This window comes from Onychomys torridus, chromosome 21 (assembly GCF_903995425.1).
Source record: "Onychomys torridus chromosome 21, mOncTor1.1, whole genome shotgun sequence".
NCBI classification, from domain to species: Eukaryota; Metazoa; Chordata; class Mammalia; order Rodentia; family Cricetidae; genus Onychomys; species Onychomys torridus.
In genome coordinates this window covers 34553903-34578497 of record NC_050463.1, presented here as the reverse complement: position 1 = coordinate 34578497, position 24595 = coordinate 34553903, and the positions used below count along the sequence as shown (strand labels likewise).

At 47.5% G+C, this 24595-nt stretch overlaps 2 protein-coding genes across 2 annotated transcripts in view; both read right to left on the bottom strand.

Annotated features, from left to right (window-relative positions):
* The window catches only part of Dtnb (dystrobrevin beta), a 198671-nt gene extending 183327 nt beyond the window's left edge, over window positions 1-15344 (bottom strand). The window contains exon 1 of the mRNA XM_036170283.1: window positions 15094-15344. The gene's annotated coding sequence lies outside the window, so the exon portion shown is untranslated. The remainder of the gene's footprint in view (window positions 1-15093) is intronic.
* LOC118571502 (serine/arginine-rich splicing factor SR45-like) lies at window positions 14915-21565 on the bottom strand. The gene is made up of 5 exons (XM_036170517.1): window positions 21525-21565; window positions 19852-20008; window positions 18047-18259; window positions 15824-15962; window positions 14915-15648 (listed from the first exon to the last, which is right to left on the bottom strand). The coding sequence occupies exons 1-5, from the start codon at window positions 21563-21565 to the stop codon at window positions 14915-14917; spliced, it is 1284 nt and encodes a 427-aa protein (XP_036026410.1).
* Between the last annotated feature and the right edge of the window lie 3030 nt (window positions 21566-24595).

The following is a 24595-nucleotide window of genomic DNA, read 5'->3' as shown; positions in this document are numbered from 1 at the left end:
TACAGATCGCATCAGAAGAACCACACATCCTTATGGTGTGTCTCACAAGTTATATCCTCCATCTACTTCAGAATTCCTTTACATCACTTTTCTCAAAGCAGAGAAAACAAAGTCCTAGAGACTGCTGAATTCTTAATGGCAATTTTCTAAAACTGTGTGTTTATTTCCAGATTCGTCTTGGGAGGCAATATATATCCGGGGTCATCTAGATGGCCCTACAAGTACTGCCAGGCAATTTCGGCACCCACAACCGCATGTAAAGTTGCTAATGGCCGGTGGCTGGCAATCTATAGGACTTAACTTCCTTGGGCAAGTTGGACCCATCATCTGCTTCTGCAAATAAAGTTCTGGAACACAGCCATGCCTATCCAGTTCTGTTTCCTTTTTCTTTTTGAAGGGAGTATGAGGGCTAGACATGGTCTCATGTAGTCCAGGTTAGCCCCAAACCTGCTATACAACTGAGGGAAATCTTGAACTCATAATCCTCCTGCCTCACCTCCTAAGTGGTGGGATTACAGACATGTGCATTTATACCTGGCTTCATTTCTCTATTATCTATGGCAGAGTTCCTGTATTCTCAAAACAATGGCAGACTACAATGCATGCCACAGAGAACTTCTGGCCTGAAAAGTCTAAAGTAAAATTGACTATCTGGTCCTGTAAGAAGTTTGCCGAACTGATTTATGGCAATAATAATTAACATTGAACATGTCTGGCTGCAATCAGGCTGGTATGGCCCCCGCTGTCACAATGAACACAATCATACCATGGCCTTTGTTCCATTACTGAATGTCCGTCCTGGGAGAAGTGATTTAATCACTCGAAGATGCATCCCTTGCTGCTAAAATGGCATAAAAATCACAGGCACTTCGCCAACTGTTGTGGTTTAAATGCCAATGTCCTGCACAGGTTCGTGCGTTTGAACACTTGGTCCCCAGCTGGGGGCGCTGTCTGCGGAACCTTTGACACTGTAGCCTAGCTAGAAGAAGTGGCTGTTGGAGGCCGGTCTGGGAGAAGCTATCTGCTTCAGGTTCTGGCATCACAATCTGCTTCCCAATTGCAAATTCAATGTGACCACCTGCCTCGGGCTCCAGGAGCCACTCCCCCAAATAAACCCTTCCTTCTGTTGCTTGAGTCAGGTATTTTTGTCTCATATGAGACAAGTCATTAATACATCCAGCTTTACTTATTTTCGTCTGTCTGTTTTCAAAGGAAAGGGAAAAAAAAAACAAACAAAAACCTCAGGGGGAGAGATGGAGAAGGAAAGATGAAAAGCCACGAGGAAAACGCTCCAATCATTTACAGTCCACCACAGAAGTCAACAGTCATTCAGAGGTTCTCAAAAGAATGAGGCAGGCGCTGGAAACATGACTGCATGGGTAAGCTGCTTGCCGCAGAAACGTAAGGACCTAAGTTCAGATCCACAGCACCCACATGAAAGAAGCCAGATGTGGTGGTGTGCACCTGGAATCCCAAGTGCTGGGGCCGGGGGTGCGCATGGGAGGTGGAATAAGCCGATCTCAGCAGCTCAGTAGCCAGCCAGTGTAGCCAATCAGTGAGCACCCGGGTCAGTGAGGGACCATGTCTAAAGAAAGAATGTAGGGCTGGAGGGATGGCTCAGAGGTTAAGAACACTGACTGCTCTTCCAGAGGTCCTGAGTTCAATTCCAGCACCCACATGGTGGCTCACAACCATCTGTAATGAGATCTGGTGCCCTCTTCTGGCATGCAGGCAGAACACTGTATACATAATAAATAAATCAATCTTTAAAAGCACATATGTGGTGCACAGATATACACACGGGCAAAGCACTTACACATAAAATAAAAAATAAATAAAGCTAGTAATTTTTAAATATATCACTTATGCTATCATCCCCCAAAAGGTGTGAATACTTTGTGCAAACATAGCAAACCATGTATAAGACCAATGTGAAGAAACCCATAAAACTCGTGAAAAAAAAAAATCACCATAAAACTAAAAACCACTGAGATTCCTTGTTCATATATAAGAAGGCCAAACACTGTTAAGACACCAGTTTCTTTAAACTCCATCTGTAGATCCAATGCAATCTCAACCAAACGCCCAGCAACTTACTTGGTAGATATCAACAAACTCATCCTAATGTCTACACAGAAGACAAAAACCTAAGAAGAGCCAAGATGGTATCTGTAAAAAAATGAAAATACAAAGTTGGAGGCCAGGCGCCACCTGCTTCAAGACTCACACTACCATCAGGCAATCCAATGGAGGAAAGTGGTCTTTTCAACAGAAGGTACTAGAAGAATTGGCTGTCCACAAGCAAAAATCACCTAAACGAAGAATTTATACCTGTCACAGAAATTAAATATTGGGTGGTGGTGGCACATACCTTTAATCCCATCACTCGGGAGGCAGAGCCAGGCGGATCTCTGTGAGTTCGAGGCCAGCATGGTCTGCAGAGCAAGATGCAGGAAAGGTGCCAAAACTTACAGAGAGAATCTCTGTCTCAAAAAAAAAAAACTCAAAATGGCCTAATTTTCAATCATAAAACTATACAACTCCCAGAAATCACAAGAAGAAACAAACAACCTGAGCTTATGGTGAAGACCCTGGTTTTTGTTTTCTCAGACAGGATCTCACACTGTAACCTAGGATGGCTTGAACTAGGCTCAACTAGGTAGTCCAATCTTGACCTGACTGTAGTAATCCTCCTGCCTCAGCGTCCCAGGTGCTGTGACTACAGGTGTGGGCCACCACATTCAGCGGATAATGACTCTGTGCCTGTGGTATACGTGTGTGTGCAGTCTATGGTGTATGGAGTGAGTCTCTGTCCGCATACTTGCGGAGGCTAGAAGACATCGGGCGCTGTGCTCTATTGCTCACAACCTTAATCCTCTGACACAGGGTCTTTTATTGAACCTGGAGCTAGGCTTACAAGCAGCAAGCCCCGGAAATCCTCTTGTCCCTGTTCCTTCCCACCCTCCAGTGCTGGGATTGGAGGTGCAAGCATGGCCAGGCTTGGCTTTGTCCATAGGAGCTAGGATCCCAACTCGAGTCCTCATGTCTACACAGCCAGCACTCCTACCCCCAGCCCTCTCTCCAGTCCTGGAGAGGCCTCTCTAGCTATGACACCCCTGGCAGAACCCAAGAAAGAACTGCGGAACTGGACTTCACTAAAAATAAAGTGAGGGCCAGGTGTGGTGGTGGACATCTTTCCAGCACAGAGGAGGGAGGCAGAGGCAGGTGGATCTCTCTAAGTTTGAGGGCAGCCTGGTCTACACAGTGAGTTCCAGGCCAGCCAAGGCTATAATGGTGAGACCCCTATCTCAAGAAACAAAACAAAAATAGCAACAACAAATACAAAGGGCCTCTGGCCTCCACAGACATGTTCACATGTACCTGCACACACAAGCACATACAGAAAATTAAAACAAGGAGACAGCGCCAAGTGCCTATGAAAACAGCCGGAGTGGAGAAGACAGGACAGCAGACACCAGTGAAGACGCAAAGCAAAAGGTCCAGACACTTGGAAGACGGTCGGCCAGATTCTTACATAACGAGATGTGCTAGCATCACATGATCCTTGCTTGGTATTTAGGCAGAGATGGTGAAAACGTACATCTACAAAAAACCACAGATGTTCATAGCAGCTTTATTCATAATTGCCAAATCTTGAAAACAACCACATCGGCCTTCAGGGGGTGAAAAGATAAACTATTCAGTTCTAAAAGGACATTGAAGAAAATTACTCAGGGAAAAAAGGCAACCTAGTAGGAATGGTGGTGAACACCTGTAATCCCAGCACTTAGCAAGTTCAAGGCCACCCGAGGCTAAGTGAATCCCTGTCACAAAAACCAATCCAAAAAGGAGAAAAAGCATGGTTTCAACTACATAACATCCATGAAAAGGCAAAACTCCAAAGACAGTCAAGACTGGTGGCACCTGAGTTAAGATGAGCAATGAAACCAATGAACACGGAGGAATATTTGTGCAGTGAAACTATTCACTCTGATGATGGCTGGGACATGCCATTATACCCTTTGTTTAAACCCAAGAACATACAATACCAGGTCAACCATAACATAAACTACCAACCTGGGAGTGAGCGATGAGTCCATGCAGGCTCACTGACTCTAGTGACCACACCACACGGGTGGGGAGAGCTGGTGATCAAGAGGCTGTGTATGTGTGTGTCAAGGCAGAAAGCACACAGGCATCTACAGACCCGAGAAACCATAAACAGAGCTTTGAACCTCTTGCTACAAGATGACCGTCTCTCCTGCCTCTGAGACAGTAAAAACAAGAGTCCAAGGCTGAGATGGCTCAACAGTTATGAGCACTCTACTCTTCCAGAGGACCCAGGTTCAATTCCCAGCACCCACATGGCATCCCACAACTGTCTGTAACTCCAGTTCCAGGAGATCAAACACCCTCCCACAGACATCCGTGCAGATAAAACACCAATGCACATGAAATAAGAATGAAGAAATCATTTAAAAGAGGAGGAGGAGGAGGAGGAGGAGGCGGCCAGACTTGTTTGTCAGTTGTGCTTTGGGAAGAGAGGAGTTGAATCAGCAAACACCCGCTGGAGCTGGAGCAGCTGCAAGACACATCTGGGGAAGGATCTTGAGAGTGTTGAACTTGGAGGCCCCGTATACACTGGTAAGAAAAGGTGTGTTGATTTGATAGGGGGCACTGACTCATGAATCAGGATTTAATAAAATAAAAACATCTGGAGCCAATCCTGGTGTGTTGTGGGGATAACTTATTTAAACCTGAAATACAATGCTTACATGACATCCCAGAGAAAATGAGCTGGAGATGCTGGAACCGCAAGAAGGTATTAAGGAAGGTGTCAAAAGGATTTCCTTCTCCTCCACCCCGTCTACACTTTACCAAGTCCTTGCATCCTAGACTGGCAGCAGCCTCCACCCCCCTTACACCATCCCCAAGCTCTGAAGTCTATTTTGATTCCTTCGGGGCAGGTCCGAAACACTATAACCGACCAGCTGGGAACATTCTTACCCAATGGCTGATGGAGACAATACGGAAGGGCCACTGCTGCCTCACCCACTCCATGATACCCGTTTCACACTGGCTCCTGGGGGTCAGTGAGAACACACCACAGCTACTTTCCTGCCAACAGCATGGGTACTTAACCCCTTACTTGCTATCTTCTTGTTCCTATCCCAGGGAAATCCCTGGGATAACCTCCTAAACAAAATGCTTGCATTCAAATCCCTGCCTAGAATCAGCTCCTGCAGACACACCTGTTCATTTAACCAAGTTCGTGATTCAGATGACCTCAAGTGCAAACCAAGAGTGCCATCAATTATTTCCCCAGGCAATGCTTTATGGCATTCCTATCCGCATCTCTGCCCTTAGGCTTTCAACAGGTCTACACCCTACAAGGGCCGATGCCCACCACAGCTGACCCTGAGCATCAATACTGGCATGAATGTGAGCACAGCTCTCTCCTTCCTTCCACTTGCTCTCCTGGAACTCTGCCTCTCCTCAGGCACGGTCTAAGACACCAATCTCTCTCCACCATCCTCTTCGCACACGGACTCTAATTTCAACGGCCATTTCCTTCCTCCCAGTCACTCTCACGCTCACCCCCCTTTTTTCCCATTTCTACTGCCAAAGGCTTCACCCAGATTAATGAACACATAAAAGTCTATGACCTCCTGATCCCAGGACTCTCCACCTCCTCTTCCTGTACTTCATCCTGCAGACACACAAAGACACACACCCACCGGCTCTGTGCACACAAACCTGCCCGCTCCTGCCATGCTCTCAGGCAGGAGCTTCTTCCCACAAAAATCAAAGTCATGATGCAGACATGGGCTGCAAAGTGTAAAAGAAGACCAGAACCCCAGCTGTGACACACAAGCAAAGTATCTCAAATCTAAAAGCTGAAACTCCAAGTTCCTAGACGAGGCCGTTTAATATTTTTGGCCCAAAGCCAAACTGAGGGAACAACTTTTTACACAGAACACCAAAAACAATAACTCGCATGAGAAAAAACATCTCTGAGTTGAATTTTATCAAAATGAACTATTCATTTAGCCAAGTTCATGATTCAGATGACCTCAAGTGCAAAATGCAGACTCTTCAGGCCAGTGGCACGGCTCTGTGAGTAAAAGCACCGGTGAGCTGAGTTTGATCCCCAGACTCCACATCCAAGTAGAGGAGAACTGAGTCCCAAGGGCTGTCCTCTGACATCTAGATGCACACCATGGCACCAGTGGCCACACTCACATCACACACACAGATGAAAAAATACTTTTCCAAAGCACACACATAAGAAAGGTCTTCCATACAAATTTTAGAAGTAAAGCTTAAAACTCAGTATCAAAAAAAAAAAAAAAAAAAAAAAAAACCAAACCAGTCCAGCGGGGATGGAGGGGGGGGGGAGGGGTGGTGGTGCATGCCTTTATTCCCAGCACTTGGGAGGAAGAGCCAGGCAGATCTCTGTGAGTTCGAGGCCAGCCTGGTCTACAGAGTGAGATCCAGGACAGGCACCAAAACTACACAGAGAAACCTTGTCTTGAAAAACAAAAACAAAAGTCCAATTAAAATACAGTCAATGGGCCAGCAGGCTAGCTCTGTGCGTGAAGTGCGGACCACCAAACCTGACAACCTGAACTGGATCCCCAGGACCCACATGGCAGAAGAAGAGAGCCAATTCCTGCAAGCTATCCTTTGACCTCCACCCACACACATACACATAATAAATACATGTTTTCAAATGGCCAGAAGGTCTAATTACATGCCTTGCCAAAGAAGATAGAGTATAAGTAATAATGTGAAAATATGTTCAATGAGTTTAAAATAATAAGTTAAAACAATAAAGAGATACCATGGCATAGCTATGAAGGGGCTAACATTGAAAAAAACGACAAAACCAAATGTTGACAAGACTGGAGAGCAGAAGAAACTCCTGCCTATTACCAGACAATGGACAAGCAGTTGCACTAGAAGGCAGTAGGCAGTTTTTACCATCTGACCCAGATGTCACACTGTTCTATTTATCCAACTAAACTCAAATTCTATTTCACAAAAAACCTCCATCCAAATGTTCCTGTTTTGCTTTTATACAAAGTCTTGCTATGTAGCCCAGGCTAGCCTTGAGTTCACCATGTAGCTAAGGCTGGCCTTGAACACCTGCTGTGCCTGTCTGTACTTCCCCAGTGCTGGGATTGAAGGCATGTGCCACCACGGCCCGTTTTAGTCTTTTTTTTTCCTGCCCTCCTCGTGCTGGGAATGAAAATGTGCTCCACCACAACCAGCCCCAGTCGGTTTTGTTTTGAGTCGACAAACCCTGGAAACAACGGAGATGCCCTTCACCTGGTGGCTGTGTAAATAAAGTACAGTTCTTCCTAGAGTCATTCCTAAAGCAATGTCGTTCAGTAGTCAAGAAGAACGAAGTGCTGAGTCAAGAAATGATACAAAGGAAGCTTAAAGACAAGTGAAAAATACCAAAGGGAAAACACCAACATCCAAACACCACATTCTGCAGTACCCCACACTCATGACCTAGAGAAAGCAGGGTCTCAGAGACAGCAAACTGTCAGCGTGTGATGCAGGGGGCGGCTGACAGGGGTGCGTGGACAGAGCACACAGAGAGACTATCCTACATGTCGTGGTGAATTTTGTCTTTCATTGCTAGAGTAAAGAACTTCTAGAAATTTATCACTGACTTCATACAATGTTAGGTACTAAACTATCACAAAATTTCAATCATACTGAAAAAATGTTCAACGAAGAACTGGGTATAGTGTAGCACGTGCCTGTAATTCCAGCACTGGGAGGTAGAGGCAGGAGGATCAGACTCAAGGACCAGCTCAGCAATACAAAGAATTTGACGCCAGCCTGGACTACAAGAGATTGTCTCAAAAATAAATAAAGTCTTTCAGTTTAGTTTGTCTTCAATTCTGCATGCTTAATTTAAAAATATCACCAGGCCGGGCAGTGGTGGCGCACACCTTTAATCCCAGCACTGGGGAGGCAGAGCCAGGCGGATCTCTGTGAGTTTGAGGCCAGCCTGGGCTACAAAGTGAGTTCCAGGACAAGCACCAAAATGACACAGAGAAACCCTGTCTCGAAAAACCAGAAAAAAAAAAAAAGAGAAAGAGAGAAAGAAAGGAAGGAAGGAAGGGAGGGAGGGAGGGAGGAAAAGGAAAGGAAAGGAAAAGAAAAAAGAAAATCTCACAAACAACCAGGTATGGGGACACATGTCTATAATACCAACATTCAGACAGCACAGGCAGGCAGATCTCTGTGAGCTTAAGCCAGCCTGGTCTACAGAGCTAGTTCTAGGACAGCTGGAGCTACACAGAGAATTTCTGCCTCAAAAATAAATAAGTAAGTACTCTAAAAAATAAATAAATAGCCAGGTGGTGGTGTCACACGCCTTTAATCCCAGCACTCAGGAGGCAGAGCCAGGCGGATCTCTGTGAGTTCGAGGCTAGCCGGGGTTAGCAAGTGAGTTCCAGGAAAGGCGCAAAGCTACACAGAGAAACCCTGTCTCAAAAAAAGTAAATAAATAAATAAATAAATAAATAATAAATCATGACTAGTTAGTCCATAATATCATTACATCATCATAACATCACCTTGAGGCATAATACACTCAACAGTGTACATAAATTGCATCTTTAATCATTAGAGGGTTTTTTGGTTACTTTTGGCTGACTCTATCAGTTGGATCGTTGTTTCTATATTTGGCATCTGACTGACAACAAGCCCATCACACAAACAGAAGCGACGCCCTTGCTGCCTTTCCTCGCTCTGAGAGTATGTTTGCACTGTGACCTCACTCCTTGGCGAGCCAAAAATCCACTCTGCAGCTTCTCAGCAGCAATTTTGGTAAAGCCAGGCAGCTAGTCAGCAGGGTCCAGTTCCTTCCAATCAAATAACACAATCTGAAAGCCCACTGGGCCAGGCTGAGGTGGGCAGCGGTCTATCCAAATACTCTTAGCAGAGAAAACAGGAGCATCACCTGATCCAGGCTGGGGGGTTGGCACCGTCAGCTCCCATCCCCTAGCACATGCACTGGGGCCTGTCATCAGACACACAGAGGAAGTGTCAATGGACGGATTACATGTTCATAAAACGTAACGGCTTAATCTTCTTGTTACCTTGTCTACAGGAATCTTTCCAATGCCTGTCACTTCTTAACTCTGGAAGAAGTCACAGCTGGGAAAAAAAAAAAAAAAAAAAAAAAAAAAACCAGCCAGGTGCAGCTTTGCCTGTAATCCCAGTACTCAGGAGGGTGAGGCTCAAGGCCAGCCTGGAAATAAAGCAAGACTTGCCATGCCTTCACAACAAAACAAAACAAAAAACCCTAGGCTGAGAAATCTGGACTATGCTTGATTGGCCCTAGGAGCAATCAGGACCATGCATGTTAGAACTAGCTGAGGACATTGAGACCTAAGATTATAAAGCAATTACTTTAGGTAGCCAATAATGCGGCTGTAAAACCCTTCCTCTTGATCCCACTGTGCACATCACCCTTTGCAAAAGAAGCAGGAGAAAATGAAAAAAGAAATCACCAAGACAGTGGTGTGCCCTTGATGAGCTTCGGGGGAGAGGGCAGCAAGAATCCTCCTCTGTTCTGTCCTAGGAAGACAGTGTGCTACAGAGTTGAACACTGTGTACAGGCAGAGGTTAAGTAATTGCCACAGCACGCAGACTAATGCAGACAGGGAGGATGCTTCGGAGATGTCTCCAGAACATCTCTGTCCTGCACTAAGTGTTAAATGAGCCTCCCTTTCCTTTGAATTGGCTTGTTAGTTTCTTAATCTTTGTACCTTCCTCACATCAAAGCAATCAGGTACAGGGCTAGAGAGCGGGCTCAGGCAGAGAAGCACTTGTCTTGAAAGCACCAAGATCTGAGATCATGAAACTCCATATTTAAAAAAAAAACAAACCTAAGGGCTGGGTGGGGATAGTTCAGTGACCCCACTGGCCACACAACATGAAGACTGGGATTTGGATTCCCAGCACCCACATACATGTGAAATGGTCCTGGCAGCCTGCACTCATCCAAGTGCTCAGGAGGCAAAGATGGGGCTCCCCAGAGCAAGCTGACTCACTTGGTTAGATGAATCAGCAAGCTCTAGATTCAAGCGGCAGACCTACGTAAGGCAGAGAAACACTCATGAAGACAACACACATATATGAGCACACAGACACATACCACACACAGACACAGAAGCAAAAAGGTAAGGAACTAAACCAGGCTTGGGGACAAACAGTTACAATCCCAGCTCTGAGGAGGCTGACTGGTGGATCGGCTGTGCTCTCTAGCCAGCCAGACTAGCCAGATGTGACAGCCTGCCAGTCAGAGAGGCTAACTCAGAAACCAAGGTGAATGTGAATGGTACCTGAGGTCTGAGGTTGTCCTCTGGCCGCCACATGCACCAGCACACACAAGCACAAGCAGAGGCACAGGTGCACACACACACACACACACACACACACACACACACACACACGCACACACATACACACAAAGCCCTGGGGTATGGAAAACCTTTGTTTTAAAAAAAGGTTTAAAACAAATGTACAGTCTCTTGAAGAAATCTGTCAAGATTCCCTGACTGTTCATGTGATATACAGGTGGGTCTAAGCTCAGACTGTCACTACCACAGATAAAACTACCTGTAATAAAAAATAATAAAATAAAAAAATAAAAAGGCATGGTGGTGCACACTTTTAATCCCAGCACTCGGAAAGCAGAGGCAGGTGGATCTCTGTGAATCTGAGGCCAGGCTGATCTACAGAGTGAGTTCCAGGACAGCCAGGGCTGTCACACAGAGAAACCCCCGCATAAACAAATAAATAAATAAATAAATAAAAAGACAAAACAGCTTAAATAAATAAATAAATAACCTGACTCCCTTGCTCATTTAGGGGAAATTCTCAGATATCCTTCCTCTAATTCTTTTCTCTTTCAGATTACAAGGAGCACCAGGGAAAATAAATGTAAAAACTCTAGCTATCTTCTTGGAACAAATCTGAGAGCATTCTCTGGGTTCCATTCAGTAACATACTCTACAACTCCCCAGAGCTCTGAGCAGCTGAACTTAACCTCAACGGCACTATGCTAACTAGCAAACAAATCATTTGAATGTTAGCACAATGCTTGGCACACAACCTAAGTGCCTAATAAATGTCAGCTCTCAGGCATTCTGACAACATGCAGCTCAGTTACAAAGATACTTAGTCTAAACCTGACTATCACAGCATTTCAGCCCTGTTTTAATTTATGGACAGTGTTAATAATACACATAAAGATCCAGGGGCTGGAGATGCAGCTCATTTGGAGTGCTTGACCGACGTGCAAGAAATGCTCACTGGGTTTGCTAGACCTGAGGTCCAACATGAACTCTGCATAAACCATGCTTAGTGGTTCAAATCTGTATTCCCAGAACTCAGGAGATAGAGGCAGAAGGATCAGAAGTTCATGATCATCCCTACCTACAGAGTGAGTTTGAGACCACACAGCTGTCTCTAAAAATTGCCAGGAGCACCCCTAGGGTGCACGCCTTTAATCCCAGCACTCGGGAAGCAGAAGCAAGTGGATCTCTGTGAGTTTGAGGCCAGCCTGGTCTACAGAGTGAGTTCCAGGACAGCCAGGCTACACGGAGACATCTTATTTTAAAAAAGCAAACATATATATAGTTTGCACCTCACTGCAACCCCTTCCAATCGATGGGGGAAATGGAATAGAAATCAAAAGACAAAGCTTAGAAACAAGAAAAGCTCCCATCAGAAACTCAACAACAGACATCAATTATGAGCAGGATAAAGCCACAGACTTGAGGGTTCTGAGTCCAGAACCTGCACCTCCTGCAGGGGAACAGGATTCCAAAGCAGGGCGGAGAATATGAGGCATTTAAACCAGACTCACTGTTGAAGGCCGGGGATAATGCTGGAGCTGAAAAGAAACTTAAAATGCCACTGTCAGTCTCTGCGGAGAATGCAGATTACGTAATGCTACGCGTTTGGGAAAGTGGGAAGGTGCAAACAGACTCGTGGTCAGGAATGGAACCAGGACATGCATTTATGAGCAGATCTAAATCAGCTACCTCCCAGGGCAGGTATGACCCCCCAAGTCATATCTGATTCTAGATGGGGACCCCTGCAGGCCAGCTGAACACCTGAAATCCCACATGTGACATACAAAAGAGTGAGCACAGAAAAAGGAAAGAAAAAGACTTTTAAACCAGGTGGTGGTGGTGGCGGTGGCGGTGGCAGTGGCAGTGGCGGTGGCGGTGGCAGTGGCGGTGATGCACACCATTAGTCCCAGCACTTGAGGCAGAGGCAGGCAGATCTCTGTGAGTTCGAGGCCAACCTGATCTACACAGTGGGTTCCAGTACAGCTAGGGCTATACAAAGAAACCCTGTCTTAAAAAACCAAAAAGAGAATTAGAAAAAAGGAAGGAGGAGAAGGAGAAGAAGGAGATTCAAAGTAAATCAAAACTTCAAATCAGCGGGGTGGTGGCGGCGACAGCATGCCATCAGTCCATAAACAGATATAGAAGAACCATAAATATATATTGCTAAGGAAAAGAAACCAGGAAATGTAATCCATAGCCCAAGATAGAGGAAAACTTTTTCAATGTTTTATTCTTTAATGCACTTATTTGTGTGTGTGTGTGTGTGGGTACATTAATGGGTGGCCTGCATTAGGTGGCGGTCAGAGGACAATCCACAGGAGTCGGTTCTTCTCCTCCACCATGTGGGTTCCAGGAATTGAACTCAGGTCATCAGGATTGGTGACAGGTGCCTTTACCTGCTGAGCCGTAGCACCAGCTTGAGACATTTTTCTGAAAACATGCACACACACACATCTGGAGACACTTAGGAGAAATTTTTCATATACTTATGGCATTATGACACTAACTAGTGTGTGTGTGTGTGTGTGTGTGTGTGTGTGTGTGTGTGTGTTGAGACAGGGTTTCTCTGTATAGTCCTGGAACTCTGTAGACCAGGCTGGCCTGGAACTCACAGAGGTCTACCTGCCTCTGCCTCTGGAGTGCTGGGATTACAGGCGGGTGCCACCACCACTACCTGCCTTCTTAAAAACAAAACAACAAAAAAAAAGTTTGTTTTAACCAGGCAAAGTGGATCACATGGGAGAGACTAACAGGAGGAGAGCCACATGTTCAAGGTCAGCCTACAGCCTTGTTTATGTAAGTATAATGAATACGAGGCCAGCTGGGTACAACATGACATTGTTCAAAAAAAAATGAGGGGGGATGATGATATGATTTTGAAATAAATGTAAGTTAAACATCTTAAAATATTAGAAAACCTTGAAACAAGGCACCTAAAATTGCAGAGCCACATAGGCACCCCAAAATAAAACTTACTAGACACTTAAGGGCTGCAACTCTGAAGTGTAAATACAAACTGAAATGAAATAAATTGATGCACTTCAAGACTTAATATATATGATATATGCAATGCCAATTTGGATTAATATTACTCTTTTTTTTTTTAGCATGAAGAAACTAAGGCTCAGATATGTTAACATTGAAGACGTGCAATAAATGGTAAATGGAAATCCCACGAACTCTAATATTTTAACCATAAGTAGAGATTCTGTCTCCTGGGCAAAACTCATTGAACATAAAGACACCCCCCCCCCCGCCCCCCTGCCAGCACCACCTTGAATACACAACCCCCTTCAGAAGCAGTTCCACTTATGTCTGATAAAAATCCTCAGAGAACTCATAAAAGGTCAAGTTTTAATTTGGCAAGTAAAGTAACCCAACAAGCATTGCAAGCCAGGGGAAGGAAACAGCAACCTGGGGCTGCAGAGTCCAACCCCAGCGGAGGGCAGAACTCAGCCCTTACAGAACTGGAGAGACAGAAGCATTCTCTCACCTCAAGACCCACGAGGCAAAAGAGAAGTTATTAAAGTGCTCTCTAGGCAAAAGCACCCTCCATCCTTTTCAAACAAACAAACCAATGAGTGAAGAAGGACCAGACCGGATCTCAAGCGACCACCTAAAGAACAAGCACCTGGTGCCCAACATGTAAGATCCACGTGGATGTAGCTGAGTGGCCACAAACCACCGGAGTCTGCCACTCAGGCCACTGTTTTAACCTGCTCAGCGCCTAAAACCCTGGGTTACTTACCCAAGTTGGCAAAAAGAGAACCTGAGGACCAAAAGAAGTCCACCAACCATCCCTAACTCTAGAGACCCACACTCCATATACATTGTATCAAACCCCTGCTTCCTCCATTCACGCACACGGTGGGCATCAATTGCAAAGACTATTGGGATCCAGGCCACATGCTGAGGATGGAGCAGAAAACAGGCACGGAGCTTAACTCTAGTTGGGAAGGCAAGATTCTCTTTCAAATTTCCCTTTCCCTCTCTTTTAAGACCCTCCCAACCTCTTCCCAATAGCTCCCACCAGCTACCCTCACTTTGTCCACAAACCAAGCAACTCACGCCTCCAATTTCCCAAGGGCTGGGGAAAAAGACTTCTAGAGACCCGAAGTGCACAGACGAAGAGACGTGGGGTTGAGCGCTTTCCATTTTATATGCACACTTTCACAGCAAACTGTCAGCACTTCCACAGCAAACGATGGCTGGCAGTGACTAAAGTCGTGACCCCGGTGCTGACCGCGGTTGTCTCCCGCTCCGGAGCTCATCAATAAACGCTTGCGGAGAATGCTGGAAGGTCTCCCTGATTCCCCAAGGCCTGGCACGGGCATTGAACCCTAAGCATTCGCCAGCTGCATCCTCCCTCTTCCCAGGACACTGTGCCCATCAAAGGGTGACCTGGGCGGACAGGTTCCTCTACCGGGAGACACCGGGGGTGGGGGCGGGGGGTGATCTGGAATGAAGTCCCTTCCCTCTGCCAGGGCCTGCCTGCCTGCCTCACCTGCCCTCTGCCAGGACCTTCAGCACCTAAGGCCGAGCCTCCTCCTGGGCGAGCCGGGCTGCGCGGGTGGCCGGGGGACGCCTCTCCCCGCCTCCCCAGCCCGGCGCGCTGTCTCCCCAGGGTCGCAGCTCCACGGCCGCGCGCTCCGCCACCCCGCAGGCTCCCCGCTCGCTCCTGCAGCCCGGGAGGACTCCCCACCTGGCTCGCTTCCCGGCCGGAGCTGAGGGGGGCGTCGCGCGGGCGGCTCTCCGGCGGGCCGCAGCCTCCTCCGGCCCGGCCCCCTCGACCGAGGCGGCCGAAGCAGCGGCAGCGGCGGAGGCGACGGCGCCCACTCAGGCCCCGGAGCCGGCCCCGCGGTGAACGTTCCCCGCGCCGCCGGCTCGCGCCGCTTCCCCGCCCGGCACGCGCAGCGAGCCCGCCCCCGGCGCGAGGGCGCGAGGAGGGCGAGGAGGGCGGGCGAGCGAGCGCGCGCGGAGGGCGGGTGGGCGGGGCGGGCGCGCGGAGGGGCGGGGCGGGCGCGCGGAGGGGCGGGGCGGGCGCGCGGAGGGGCGGGGCGGGCGCGCGGAGGGGCGGGGCGGGCGCGCGGAGGGGCGGGGCTTCCGCCGCGAGGAGGGGCGGGGAGGCGGCCGGGTGCCCTCCCGCGGGTTCGCGCGCCCCCTCCGGGCCTCTTTAGTGCGCGGGCCGCGGAGGTGGAGGCGCGCTTTCCACTCCACAGGTAGCTCTGCCCGGCGGCTGCATGGTGCGCCGACGTGACTGCACCGTAAGGAATGCAAAAGGAACACCCGGTGAATGATTCACCCGCGCCTCGAGCGCGGGGTCCTGCCCTGAGTGACTTTCCACGTTGACTCAGCAGGCACGCTTGAGCACTGACTCCGTGCCTGGTGCGCCGCCGTGGGCACGCTCCGGGGTCACGGCCCCTGGTCCCCACGAGCGCGGAACTTAAGGGGAAGTGCAGCCTTGCCACGACCGAGTCCAGTCACCTGCGCAAAGCCAAGCCGCAGCCGCAGCCGGATGCTGGGAGAGGATGAGGAGGAACAGATTACTTCCGCGTAGTTGCGCAGTGGTTGCTGAAAGAGGGCACGTTTAGACATTAAACAGCTTGGGCAAAGGAGCAGGAATGACAAAGCTTTACCAGCCAGCTCATATTACCACTTTTTAAAAGGATTGATTTGTTTTTATATGTTATGTGTATGAGTGTTTTTGGCCTACAAGTATGTGTGCACCACTTGGGTGTCCAAAAAACGGCCAGAAGAGTGTGTTGGATCCCCTAGAACTGTGAGCTGCCATGTGGGTGCTAGGAAATATACCCAGGTCCAAGTGATCTTAGCTGCTGAGCTATCTCTCCAGACCCCCTTGTTACCTTTTAGTTTAGTTTTGTTTGTTGTTGCTTGTTAGTTGTTTTTTCAAGATACAGTTTCTCTGTGTAGCCCTACCTGTCCTGGAACTCTCTGTCTCTCTGTAGACGAGGCTGGCCTCGAGCACAGAGAGATCGACCTTCCTCTGTCTCCCAGGGGCTGGGATTAAAAGCGAGTGCCACCACTCCCGGCCTCATGGTACCTTTAAAAAAAAAAAAAAACAGAATCCTTTCCAAACTCTTTAGGAACAGCCAAGTCTTCTTTTAATGGCTCAAATTGTCAATTTTTCCCCCTCAAAATCATTGAGGACAACAGTATGGTCCGTTCGACTATTGGTGCGTGTGCACGTGTGAAGGGAAGCAAGTCCAGGCCTGTGAGCTTTGAGGATGCTTTTTGAGCGGGCTGGCACCTTATGGAAAGGCAGATCGTGCCACCTGCTGCGATCAGACTGGCAGCCTGCCTCTAGAACACCCTCTTCCTCCTCTTCTCACTCTATTTTTAAAGTCCTATGGTGAGACAGAGCTGATGGAACTTTAAGTAGATGGCGTTTGGGGGGTGGGGGTGGGGGGAGAGATACATCACTTTTCACACACGAACGCTGTGACTATTTTGCATGTGGGAGGAAACTCACTTGTTGTTGCTGGGTGATGACTGCTTTAACTTTGTTAAAATACTCAGACTAGCCAGGCGGTGATGGCTCAGGCCTTTAATCCCAGCACTTGGGAGGCAGAGGCAGTCAGATCTCTGTAAGTTCGAGGCCAGCCTGGTCTACAGAGTGAGTTCCAGGACAGCCAGAGCTGTTACACAGAGAAACCCTGTCTTGAAAAATAAAACAGAAACCAAAATACAAGCAAAAATGTTTCCTACTTCAAGCTTTTCTTTGTAGGGTCCTTTGTCACGAAAACTGTTAACCAGAAGAGTTGGTGTCAAACTTCTAAGAGGAACACACACATCCAGGCAAGCCCGAGGCAGCGTTTTGTAGAAATGCATGGAAAGAAAATGCAAGCAAAGGATTTTATACACCATCTGTCCATGTGGTTTGTCAAACATCTGCACTATTAAAAACAATAGTTGGGCTGGAGAGATGGCTGAGAGGTTAGGAGCACCGACTGCTCTTCCAGAGGTCCTGAGTTCAATTCCCAGCACCCACATGGTGGCTCACAACCATCTGTAATGAGATCTGGTGCCCTCTTCTGTATACATAATAAATAAATAAGTAAATAAATAAGTAAATAAATAAATAAATAAATATTTTTTAAAAAATTAAAAGAACACTTTTAAATATCTATGCCATGGGGGCTTACACCTGTCATCTCAGCCACTTAGAGTTGGGTAAGAGAGCCACCAAGAGTTCAAGGACAACCGAGGCTGTATAATGAGTTCCACGTCAGGTGGGGCTATAGAGTGAGACTCTATCTCCAGACTAAAAGAAAAAACTGATGCCAGAGCCAGCTCGATTGACATTCTCCAGCCTGTGCATCCAAGTCGGGTTGTGAAGGTCCTAAGTGATCTGGGGGGAAGAGGCGCACAGTGAAGGCTCTGAGGTCACGTGACTCGGGGTTGGGGAGGAGGGTAGCTGACAGCCTCAGCCTAAAGCTGCAGAGGATGTGAGAAAGCCTTGTGGGAGGCAGACATCTGCCAGCCAGCACTGGCTTGGTCTCGGGGAAGATAAATGAGCTCAAGTCAAACAGTCCTTGAAGTCAGAAAGCCTGTCTGGCGTCCAGGATCATCTTTCCTAACGCTAAGCCACCCAGATGTGCAGACAGAGTAACATGGAAATGGCAGGGCCAGCTCACCCTTCTATCTGGTGACAGGCCACTGACCCCATAATGTGTGCCATTCAGTTCTCTGCGGATGACACAACAGGCCTGGAAAGGGGCCAGCAGTGAGTAGTCAACATGGTAAGTGTGAGGGTCCTGGGCCTGCTGGCGAGCTCGGGGAGGATGCTTGTTCACACAAGATGGGACAGAGGGTGCGTAATCAGAACGCAGCGGGAGTCGCCACCTCTCCTAACACAGCAGAAAGGGGTGGCCCTGCAGGGCAGAAATGGGCAACCTGGAAAAAATAAATATGGGTTGCTGTTGCACGTCAGGGACAATTTGAGCTCACTTAACACCAGAGGCTGAGTTCGCGGGTTTCCAGTCTGACCCAAATATGGAATGAAGATCGAATAAAAGCAAACTGGGGGCCTCTGGACGGGCCTAGGGAAAGAAAGAGGGACAGCCCAGGGACAATGGCATTTCCCTGTCCTCTCGATAACAGAAACATTCTGGGTCTGTGGAAACTGGAGGCAAAACCATCATGGCAAAACTTTCTAAGATTCACCTTGTGAACAGCACCCAGGCTCTCAACAAAGCCAGCCTTGGGAATCAAGCTGAGGCTGGGCTGGTCTGGGTGTTGAGACTTCCCCCCCTGTGATTTCTGGGAGCCATGGTCTCAGGGGTAGCTGCCATTGTACTGGACTGAGCGTATCTGGTCAGGACAGAGGTTAAGTAGCACCTCAAAAGTTCCCAAAGATTACTCTGAGAAGCTGATCCATGAAAAACAAGGTTTACCAATGGTTATTGGGAAGCATCAGAGGCCTGAAAAGATAAATGTATTGTATATTGATTTAATCTTTTAAAAAAACTTATTATTTTATGAAAATGGTATTTTGCCTCTGCCTTTGTCTGTACACCATATAAATGCAGTGCCCAAGGAGGCCAAAAGAGGGCATCAGATCCCCTGGACCTGGAGTCACAGAAGAGAGAGACTATGTGGCTGCTGGGACTTGAACCTGGTTCTCTGGAAGGGCAGCTAGGGGTCTTAACCGATAAACATGTCTCCATCCCTTGAAGCCACATTTTTGTTAGTGATGGGTTTTTTTTGTTTTGGTTTGTTTTGGTTTGGTTTTTTTTTTTGTTTTTGTTTTGGTTTTGGGGGGTTTTTTTGGAGCTGAGGATTGAACCCAGGGCCTTGTGCTTGCTAGGCAAGTGTTCTACCATTGAGCTAAATCCCCAAGCCGGGATTAAACTTCTTAACCTGCTCAAGAGGACTGGTTTTAGTTATGGTTAACCTGGATGCACATCAGTCACGCAACATGCCTTGGGAAAAATACCTACTCCTCAAGACCCCGTGTCAGGAAATAAGGTAGAGAATGATCAGGAAACTTCCCTATGTCACCAAACCTTGGCCCACATAAATGAACCAAATTTGTTTACCCAGTTAAACTGCAGTTTCAGCAGTGACATAATATGCAGAGCAATCAGGCTTTAGGGGGCCTGTGCTCCTCTATTTGTTAAACTTAATTATTTGGGGGAGTTTCCAGCCATAGAAAGAATGCAAAGGACAGTGGAGATCAAGACAGAATGGAGACTGAGATCAGTTCTGCCTGCTTAGGGCACATTGGGCTTAAGTAGCAACATTGTTTCCCTGTGCAGGTGCTGAGGCAAAGAAGGTGAGGCTGGCTGGAATAAACTCCAGGATCCTAACAGGCATCCCAGTTGGCACTGAGGAGGAGAGAGGAGTGAATCTCCTTCCTCTTCCAGACACATGCTCAAGGCCGGCGCCAGGGTCAGGGAAGGGTCTTCTAGCGACTGGAACTGACTCTTCTCTTCCATACTTGGCCATTCCTGCTTTGCCACTTCACCAGGTTAGGAATTTCCCTAGGTCTGCTCGGGTCAGTCTCTTCCCTGTGTTGCTGCATGTTTGTGCCTGTCTTGGCATCTCCAAGCTCAGACCAGAAGAAGCACAGCGCAGCGTTCTTTCTGATCTCACAACTGGAGGATGCAGGGCCAAGGTAGCCAGTCTTTGGTCCAGCCTGAGAACAGTTCCTGGGAAAAGGGGGTCTCTAAGGCTTCGACTTCCATCACATCATGGGTGCTTCTGAGATGGGGGGAAGCTATGGTTTTGCCTAGAGGAATTTGTTTTTTCTCACATTAAGATGTTCCACCTTTTGTAAAGATACAGGAGCACCAAGCCCAAATTGCAAAAAGAGAGAAAAAAAAAGGTCACCTTGTTATCATTTTTATTCCCAGCTGGGACTGAGAAAAAACCATGTGGCATGCAGAAACCCACAACCCAGCATCTCCTGCTACCCCTTCTGACCCAAACTCTCAGCGATCCCTCGGGAGCTAGAACACACCCCATCATGCCAACTACTCCTTCATACAAAACCACTTCACTGTAGGGTACAGAAGTCTCTGGAAACAAACCACCCAGAGAGGCCGGATTATCCTCCGGCTGCATCTGCATTCTTATAGGAGAATCTGCTGTCTTCCTGGCTTCCTCAGCCCAGCTCATCCTCTTCATCTTCAACCTCCATGATTCACTGATTCACCCACATACTGAGTGTTAATTCCTACCACATCCCTTAGGCTTCCCATGGCCATAGATCAGAATCAATACATCCTCTCTGCCTCCATTCACACCTAATGAGAACCCGACTCCAGATCTAATGCAAGCCTTGGATGGTGGCTCGGGGCCTGCCAACTTTAGCTCTGACTCAGTCGGGGATGGGTAGCTCAAGCCTGCAGCCTCAGTACTCAGAAGATAGCAGGAGAAAGATCATCACAAAGTTGAGGGCAGCTGGGTGGACAAGCTCCCTACTAGACAGCCAGGGCTGCAGAGAGAGAAAGTGTCTTAAACAAAGCAAAGTCAGATATATTTTGTTGCGGCCGGGTCAGAGGTGTGGACTTTAGCATTTGTTAGCCGGTTGCTTGATGTGTTCAGTCTTTTCTCTGAAAAAATGTTGGAAAAAAGCAACTTAGGAGAAGAAGTAAGTTCCTTGGCCCTAGGTTTAAGAAGGGGTACAATCCAGGCTGGAGAGATAGCTCAGAGGTTAAGAGCACTGACTGTTCTTCCAGAGGTCCTGAGTTCAATTCCCAGCAACCACATGGTGGCTCACAACCATTTGTAATGAGATCTGCCTCCCTCTTCTCTATACATAATAAATACATCTTAAAAAAAAAAAAAAAGAAGGGGTACAATCCATCATGGTGGGGAAGTATGACAGCGGGGAGGTATGACATGAGGCAGCTGGCCACCACACCCAAGAAGTAGAGGGAGACAAATGCTAGAGTCCATCTGGCTTCTTCACTTTTCCCTTTTTACTCACTCTGGGACTCAAGACCATGAGATAGTGTTACCCACGTTCAGAGTAAGTCTCCCCTCTTTGGTTAAATCTGCAAGTTAAAACATCTCCGCTGCACACCAATTGTCACACATGCTTTGGAGAGAACAACTACTCTAGGAATAGTGAAGATACAGGAGTGTGTCTCCCAGGTGACTCCTAACCTGGTCAAGCTGATGGTGAAGAGGTCATACTTGGTAGGCATTTTGCAGTTGGTTCATGCATGTCCTTTCATCCCTCAACTAGATTGCAAGTCCCTCAAGCTTAGGACTCATGGTCAAAACCTGTGAGTAAATAAAAGAGTTCTCAGTAGTTGAGAAGAAGCAGGCACCTGGCTGGAACACAAGTATTAATGTGGTTATGATGGGAAAAAAGGTTTTGTGTGTGTGTGTGTGTGTGTGTGTGTGTGTGTGTGTGTGTGTCTGAGTTGATGTATATGCTCCATAAGCATGCAGAGGCTAGAAGAGGGCACCAGTTCTGTGAGACTGGAGTTGCAGTCAGTTGTGAGCCACACGATGTGAGCTCTGGGAACCAAACCCAGCTACTCTGCAAGAGGGACAGACAAGTGCTCTTTACCACTGAGCTATCTCTCTCCAAGACTGTTTGCCCTGACTAAACTAACAAGCCTGTGCCCACCAACCAACATCCATCCTTTCATGATGTTTTACAAACCTACAAAAGTCACAGGCTCAAGGACTTATGCAGTACTTGGGCCCTTGGAGAAAAATACAAAAACGAGCCCCTTGCATGTCTGGCAAGAAAGACAGTATTTCACTCTGTGAGGCCAGGGCCTGTTCACTGCAACTAATGCTTAATGAGGACCTTGTTTGTGCCAAGAGGCTATGAAATGGGAAAATGGGATAGAAAATAGGTCAGGAAATGTCTGCTTCAAGAAGCTTGAATCTTAGCCAGGCATGGTGGCACATGCCTTTAATCCTAGCACAGGGGAGGCAGAGGCAGGTGGATCTCTGAGTTCAAGGCCAGCATGGTATAGAAAGTGAGTTCCAGGACAGACAGGGCTACACAGAGAAACCCTGTCTCAAAAACAGGGGGGAGGGTTTGCTGCTGGAGAGATGGCTCAGTAGTTAAGAGTACTAACTGCTCTTCCAAAGACCCAGGTTCAAGTCCTGGCACCTACATGGCAGTCCATAACTGTCTGTAGCTCCATTTCCAGGGGAATCCGACAATCTCATACAGACATACACGCAGGCAAAATACCAATGCATATGAAATAAAAATAAATAAAATTTTGAAAAAAAGAAAGCTGGTATAGCTGCAGGGAGGATGAGAGGCCTGTGAAGGGAAACCGGGGTGTACTCTGTGTCAGTTTCTACCCCCAGATACTTGAATGAGACAATCGTGCACCTTCTGGTCTGACTGACACTGTCCCTTACCCATGCTCTTACAACACAGGCTTTCTGTTACCCACAGTCATCTGAAGTCCTAAAGCAAATGGAAATTTACAGGAGAAAAACATTTTTAGATTTTTAAAGATTTGTTTTTATTATTGAATAATTGTGTGTATGTCTGTATATGGGTATGTGCACATGAAGACACATGCCCAGAGAGGCCAGAAGAGGGCATCAGATCCACTGGCATTGGAGATACAGGGGGCTGTGAGCCACCTGTCGAGAGTTCTGGGAACCAAACTCAAGTTGTCTGCAAGAGCCTTACAGGAATTAACCACTGAGCCCTCTCTCCAGCCCCCAATTCCTCAATTTTAAACTCTTATTCTGAATAGTGTAATGAAGTAGACTGTCATCTTATCATATCCCACCAGGGACCCAAATCATCCATTTGCCCAGCATTTCCACAGTGTGCACATTGTCTTGTGGGGGAGCAAGAGAGTGGAGGGGTGGGAAGAAGAGACAGAGAGAGGACACATTTACGTAACTTTCCTTTTTCAAGACAGGGTTTCTCTGTGTAGCTTTAGTACCTGTCCTGGATCTCACTCTGTAGACCAGGTTGGCCTCGAACTCACAGAGATCCACCTGCCTCTGCCTCCCGAGTGCTGGGATTAAAGGCAAATGCCACCGCCGCTGCCAGCCACCGCCACCCGGCTCATAACTTTCATTAATTATGAACTACTATAATTGTTCAGGTTTATTATTAATCATTGTTATTCATTTTGTTTTAAGTCTAAAAACCGTGGGGGAATAGTCAGGCCTGGGAGAAGGGGGTACTTTGGGCCTCCTAGCAAATGATAAGGAGGAGGCTGTGAGTATAGACAGAAGAGGTAGCAGGAAACAGCCCCAGGAGGCTGGGAAGGAAAGTCAGTGTGACACAGAGAGAGGACCAGTAATGAGGACACTTACAGCACAAGCAGTGGTGTGTGAAACTGTCTCGTGCAGGACCAGGGATGACGGAAACGTACCCAATGAACAAGTGACTGCCGCTAGGGACATCTCCGGGCAGAGTGTTAAAGGTGTAAATTGTCTTTTGAGCAGCTTTAACTGGGAAGGAAGGAGGAACCACTTAGCTTGCAAACTCGATTTAGAAAGGTGCTGGGCTGCAAAAATGAATGTTTTTGATTTCCTGGCTTTCTGACACCCAAAAGAGTCACAAAGAGGCCTGGCTTCAGAGTGGAGATCAAATTCAGTTTAGACTACAAGCCTCCTTTGTTCGGACCTCTTAGAGGCTTAGGGTAGAAGATGATGAGACCCTCAAAATCATTCCCAATAGGCTTCCTGAATTAAAGAAGGGCCATCGCCGAAACAGTTATGGGTTTGGCTTCTGGCTGACAAGTAGACTGTTTTCTAGGTGTGGACAGCTGACAGTGTGGACAGCTGACAATGTTTTCAGGGAGTTTTAAAAGCAGAATTCGAAATGAAGAGGTCCCCTGGGTGCCCCACTTTCTGCAGGCAGAAAGCACACCGAGAATGCTACCTGGCCACAGACACAGGCCAGTTCCTACTAGAAAGGAAATATGTGGGGCTGGAGAGAAGGCTCAGAGGTTAAGGGCACTTGTTCCTTTTACAGAGAACCCGGGTTCAGTTCCCAGCACTCCTATGGAGGCTCACAGCTATCTGGATCCAGGGGATCTGACTCTCTATTCTGACTTTAGAGGACACCACACACACACACACACACACACACACACACACACACACACACACACGAGTACACATACATTCCTAAAGACAAAAACTCAGACACATAAAAATAAATCTAAAGGAATCTATCTTTAGCCGGGTGGTGGTGGTGCACACCTTTAATCCCAGCACTCAGGAGGCAG

What these genes read in the sequence shown, in the direction of transcription:
- LOC118571502 (XM_036170517.1), bottom strand. Translation starts at nt 21,565, where the DNA reads ATGCCTACCAAGTATGACCTCTTCACCATCAGCTTGACCAG. An exon ending in GGCAAAGCAGGAATGGCCAA is followed by an intron (nt 18,260 to 19,851) that starts GTATGGAAGAGA and finishes CTGCTGTGTTAG; the next exon opens with GAGAGGTGGCGACTCCCGCT. An exon ending in TCCCCTTAAGTTCCGCGCTC is followed by an intron (nt 15,649 to 15,823) that starts GTGGGGACCAGG and finishes CTTACGGTGCAG; the next exon opens with TCACGTCGGCGCACCATGCA.